This window comes from Henckelia pumila, chromosome 3 (assembly GCF_033568475.1).
Source record: "Henckelia pumila isolate YLH828 chromosome 3, ASM3356847v2, whole genome shotgun sequence".
In the NCBI taxonomy this organism is placed as follows: domain Eukaryota; kingdom Viridiplantae; phylum Streptophyta; class Magnoliopsida; order Lamiales; family Gesneriaceae; genus Henckelia; species Henckelia pumila.
In genome coordinates, this window is record NC_133122.1 from 58,675,626 (window position 1) to 58,681,625 (window position 6,000).

Here is a 6,000-nt window from a genome sequence, read left to right on the forward strand (position 1 = left end):
TTGAAGAAAGGGGTTGGAGGCGGTTGATGGTTTTTTAATCGGTCATAGGGATTTAGTTTAAGTTTAAATTTGAGTAGATAATAGGTTTAAAATCCCATTAAATCAATATATAGATATTATACCTTAAAGATAAAAATTTTAAGCTCCTAAAATATTAACAATCTGATAACAAATCAAAAATCCCGAAATAATAATATAGAGGATTTTTAAAAATTAATAAAAGTCAATAAAATAAATTATTTTGGCCAAAAATCAATTATTAAATAAATATATAAGTAAATACTAAAATTTTCTTGACAAAATACCTTAAAATATTATTTTAAGGCTCATAAAACTCATAAAATATTTTTGGCTAAAAATTTTGGTATCTCGTCCGTCCACGGTCCCGTCTACGCGATCAACTCAATAAAATTTCTCAAAAATCTAAAATATAATAATTGCGGGTTAAATGATAAAATAAATTTAAATCATGCCTATAATTCACATAATAACATATAAATGTCATTTAACCCAAATATAAATTTTAAATAATTATTTTTCTTAATTATACATGCGAATTTACGTATTAAAATTTTTCGGGTGTTACAAAAGTCGTCCAAAGGACCAAAACCAAGGTTGCTAAAGTTCAAGTAGCAACCCTACAACGTCGAGTCTACTTTGAGTTTACACATATATACTTTATTTCGAAATTTTTTGGTACCTCATGAATTATAAGTCATCAACACGATAATTAGTACTGTTTTTTCAGTTTAATTTTATCGAAGTTAATGGACTATATTAAAACAGTGTATGATATTGCCTCCAATAAGAACTTGAACTTTGCTTTCACAAAAAAATTGCTTCCTATAAACAATCTCAATTCTCAAACACTATCATACAATTTGGTTTTTTGTTTTCATTTATTTACACCACCAATTTGTGAGTAATTTAATTTTTAAGATTGATGAAACAACTAGCTAGCTATTTTAATTTGTGGCTAATAATTATAAAACTTAAATTTGATATTGGGTGCATTATTGGGTTTAGCAATTAATGCCGAGTTTTCATGATTGGACAAGCAAGTGAATGGTTTGTATATAACTTACGTTCACGAATTCTAATGGTGCTCGCAATTTAAACTACATTAATCGACACATATATTTAAAACAATGTCGCTAAAGCCCATCATTTGATTTACAAAGTAATTGTTTAGATATATTTCGTTTTCGTAAATGCAGCTAACTTATTGATGATGGAGGCCTTCTTTTATTGTAAAAATGATTTTTGGATTATTATAACTGAATTTCGGATATGATATTTTATCTCAAATTTGGGACCTCAGTTGTACATGCATGGAGGATGAAACCATCAATATATCAATATGATATCACATCATAATTCGGATAAAAAAGAACTAACATTTCCAAGAATCGAAAAATATGAGACTAAAACTGAAATTTTTATAACATAATAAAAATCACAAATATACAAACGCATTGAACCAAAAAACAATCATCTCTTAAAGATAATGAATTTAGAAGTTTGATGGGAAGATAATAGAGCCGTGAAGGAAGGAGGAAATGGAGGATGAAGATTCAATCAACAATGTGGAATTTGATTCGTGTCAGTCTTTAATTAATTTAATATAAAAATATATATTAGACATTTGGGCCCACTAATGAATACTCACATGGCCCAAACGAAACCCATCTACCGACAAGTCCTGGACCCACCTCACATGCCCTGCTCTTCCCGTTTCATCGATACATTATTCAAGTTGCCCAGTCAAATGTTTCCTTGTAATTTATTCAATGCGTGTCTAAATATATCTATATGCTATATTGTAATATAAACATAGACACTTTATATCTATCTATCCATCTATCCATTTATTTATTTTAAAAAAAATTTAACAGTCTCACATCACAATTAATTTTGTAAGATCAAATATCATATTTGAGTTATTTATATAAAATATCAATTCTTAGTATAAAATGAGTAAAATTGACTCATCTAACTGATAAAGATCATTCAAAATTTGAGACTGTCTCACAAAAAACTAGTTTGTATTTATAACAATTTTCTATAGAGACATAATTATCTCTATTGTCACATATATGATGTTAACATATGTGACCGAAATGCTCTACAAGCTAATTATCTCCTGATTTTAAATTCATGGATTTCGATTGTAGATTTATTGTTAACCATTATCAAATCTTAAATCCAACCTATTTATTTACACATTTGTTATATAAAGTAAAATGTATTTTAAATGATATCATTTTTATATAAAATTCATTATAATTAACATAAAATACACTAAAGAATTGACTTCGAAGGTCATAATCTTACTTTTTTAAAACAAAAATAAATTTAAAAATTCATGAGTTTAAAATCTTTGCGCCCTACATAAAATATTCAATCAATTAGCTACATCATGTTAGTTCTTTTGAATTATACGATATGCTCTGCAACGAGTAAATATGATCCAACGTTTGGTAAAAATGCCCAGAAAACAAAAGGCCATCCCCACCGTTGGTTCGGTACACCACAGCTTTGAAATTCAGCAGTTGTGGGCTGGTCCCACTCTTGTCTCCCTTTCCACAGACTTTGACTAAAACTTGTCTGTCCTTTAAGCGACACGTGTATCTGTACAATTTATTTCATTGTCCCCACAGCCACACGCTCTCGCGGCAGTGTATCTCACGCACACGGAGAATAAGTCACCCACATACGACTCTCTATAAAACTTTGCCCTTCATTTCCCACGTTAAACGTGTACCAAATTCACATTATTACACGGAAATATTCGCTCAAATCCTGCAAAAGAATCAGTGCTAGCTAGCTATATATTTAACAAGAAGAATAATTAATATATATATATATATTATAAAGATCAAGAAGCGACAGAAGTTTGTGTAGAAATGGAAGGGCTTCTGGGAAACGATAATGATCTGAATCTCAAGGCCACCGAGCTGAGATTGGGTCTTCCGGGAAGTGATTCTTGTGTTAAGAACACTAACAACAAGAGATCTTCATCAGAAATGGAGGATGCACGCCGAAATGGTGAATCCGCAGAACAAGAATCTGACCATGCCCCGGCTCATAAGTATGTTTTTTTTGCATATCCATATATATTTTATGAAGAAATCAAGATAGATGGTTGAATTGTGGATCATGTACATGCATATATTGTCAGTCATGTTGCTGATTCTGTGAGTGTTTTTTTTGCAATTTTCAGAGCACAAGTTGTCGGCTGGCCGCCGGTTCAGTCGTACCGGAAAAATGTTCTGAAGAAGCTCGAATCAGAGGCTTCCGGGATGTTTGTGAAAGTCAGCATGGATGGGGCTCCTTATCTGAGGAAAATTGACCTCAAATCGTACAAGAATTACTTTGATCTACTCAAGGCTTTAAAGAACATGTTCAAGTGCACCATAGGTGTGTATATACATATATATCATTTATAATATTGAGAAATGAAGAAAAAAAATTGAATCTTTGGGTACACATATGATGTAAAATATTGATGGGTTCTTGGTGAATATGGTTTTCAGGTGGATACTCGGAGAGGGAAGGATACAATGGATCTGAATATGCACCAACTTATGAAGACAAAGATGGTGATTGGATGCTAGTTGGGGATGTTCCATGGGATATGTTCATTACTTCTTGCAAAAGGATGAGGATTATGAGAGGATCTGAAGCTAAAGGCTTGAGTTGCATGTAGATTTTACTTTTTAGAAATAAGTGCAAGAATATACAAGCATCCATGCATGGCTGATATATAGGATTAAGGGTTTTTTTTTTTCAAGAAAATTGAGTTGGGTTCATCGAAAAAGGATTATATATAGGGAAGTTTTATGTACAAATTTGATGATAGATAACAGCTTTATGTTTTTCTTTCTCATGTTTTCTTTCAAGAAACAATTATATGTACCATCTTCTGGAAAACACAATACAATATATACATATGAGTCATGCATAATTAATACTTGGTGATCTAATGTAGAGAAATTTCAAATTTCCCATGTGTAGGGAAAACTTTATATATGCTCAGCAATCGGCTTGTTTGAGTTTGGTTTTGACAGATTTCATGTAACTCAATTTATAGAGGGTACGTAAAAATTAAAATCCAACAACATTAGCAAGTTACTCGGATCTCGAGTGTGATATTTATTTCCCACAATTTTTTAAAACATAATTTCATTAATACTTTTGATTAATTTGTAAATTATATTTGGTTAAAATTAAATTGCAATTTAGTGAATAGATGTATATTTTTGGGACCTAACATTGAATATGATCTATGTGATCTAAGCTAGCAATCCCCAGATTTCATCCATCCACGAAGGTACCATAGAATGTGATGCTTTAATTTAACCATAGCTAGCTGCCATTAATAATGAACCAAAATTAAATTAAAATTAAGTAGGTGGGTATAATATGATTTGTATATTTTGAAATAGGTAGATTTAGTACTAAAGCCCATTTCTATTATTTTCAGTCCCCAAATGAAAAACGCATGCAGGCTTCAATCTCATGATATATGCATCTGTTTGATATATTGAAATATGGAGATTGAAAAATGAAGAAGATATATAACATAGGTAATTGCTTTACTCTCCCTCTTAGGTATCCACCTTGAGTTTGAGCCGATTAGCCATCCTATATGTACCTATCACCTGCACAATTACAAACCAAAGCCAGCAGCAGAAACCAGACAATAAAGAAAACCAAAAAGAACGAACAGGAAAAATAATGGGAAGAAATCAGCGAGCTCGGGCTCAGATAACTAGAACCGTCTCTCTTAATCAACCAGCAAGCCAAGGCAAGGCACACAAGGATTCCCACGACCCTTCTGTTCACGCTTGAACCCCCTACTCAGTAGGAGAACACCCAACGACACCAAGGAGGAACGAGAGAGAGACTCACACAGAGCAACACAAGGCTCAAGAAGAAAACGAAGGACACAAGGTCACCTGAGAGGAAGATGGAACGCTCACGAAGAAAGCCAAGAACGCACAAGTTCTTTCTGCGGCTGCTCAAGCTCTCCCTCTCTCGATCTCACACTCTCTCTCGATCAGCAGATAAGGTTTGGGGAGTAGGCTTTATACAAGGGCCTAATTAAATGGGCTGGGAATAATAGAAATAGTTGGGCCAAAGCCCAACAAATCTCCACCTTTTGCCCCAACGCCGGTTCACTGGTTTTGGAGAGTCACCTACAGTTATCATCATCGCCCCACAACAAAAACACAAAGTCAGTATCAGTCGGAAGTATCAAAGTTTAAAATTTTCAAACACGATCTAAATTTTTCAGCAGATAAACGCTTAGTTCCCATATCAACAGGATTAAATTCAGACGGAATCTTTTCAAGATAGACAATACCTTTAGCAACCACATCACGGATGTAGTGGAATCTAACATCAATATGTTTAGTTCTATCATGAAAAACAGGATTCTTACACAGTTGAATGCCAGATTGACTATCAGAAAATACAACAACTTCACCTTCAAGAAAACCAATTTCAGAAATGAGAACTTTCAACCAAATATGTAGTGACCCTTACCCGGATCACCTACTAAACAGAACTTAGGCATGCAATTAACTTAATAAACAGATATCAGAATAAACTGCGAAAACATTACTAAAATTATAATCCCAAGGCAAGGAATCTGTAAATATCCAAAATAGATTATACAACCAAATCGAAAGCTGTATCAACCCAAAACAACAGAAATAAACCTAGACGAAGCTCCAGTTGACCAACCACTGCCTAGCCCCTCTTGGATCCACCCGCCTCGTCCAATCGCAAACCTGCCCCATGGAATAGGGTGTCCAGAAACACAGAGTACGAGATGTGAGCATAAAACGCTCAGTACGAGAGTATGAGTATACATGCATGCAAAGTGAACTCCCTATAAACTCGAGGTCAAGGATCAGATAACAGAGATAGACCGGGCCCTGGTATGTAGCACGCTGTGCCGTCGTTTCAGGAGGTGGCTCCCATACCATAATA

At 33.6% G+C, this 6,000-nt stretch overlaps 1 protein-coding gene across 1 annotated transcript; it reads left to right on the plus strand.

The window, feature by feature from the left end:
- The first annotated feature begins 2,766 nt into the window (after window positions 1-2,766).
- Window positions 2,767-3,947, plus strand: LOC140887475 (auxin-induced protein 22D-like). The gene is made up of 3 exons (XM_073294727.1): window positions 2,767-3,091; window positions 3,224-3,420; window positions 3,537-3,947. Exons 1-3 carry the CDS (start codon window positions 2,907-2,909, stop codon window positions 3,707-3,709), a joined length of 555 nt encoding a protein of 184 aa, XP_073150828.1. The 5' UTR covers window positions 2,767-2,906; the 3' UTR covers window positions 3,710-3,947.
- The last annotated feature ends 2,053 nt before the right edge of the window (window positions 3,948-6,000 follow it).

Excerpts from the sequence above, each read along its gene's own strand:
- LOC140887475 (XM_073294727.1), top strand. The coding sequence starts at position 2,907 with ATGGAAGGGCTTCTGGGAAACGATAATGATCTGAATCTCAAGGCCACC. Across the intron at positions 3,092-3,223 it reads GACCATGCCCCGGCTCATAA|AGCACAAGTTGTCGGCTGGC; the intron begins GTATGTTTTTTT and ends TGCAATTTTCAG. Across the intron at positions 3,421-3,536 it reads CATGTTCAAGTGCACCATAG|GTGGATACTCGGAGAGGGAA; the intron begins GTGTGTATATAC and ends TATGGTTTTCAG.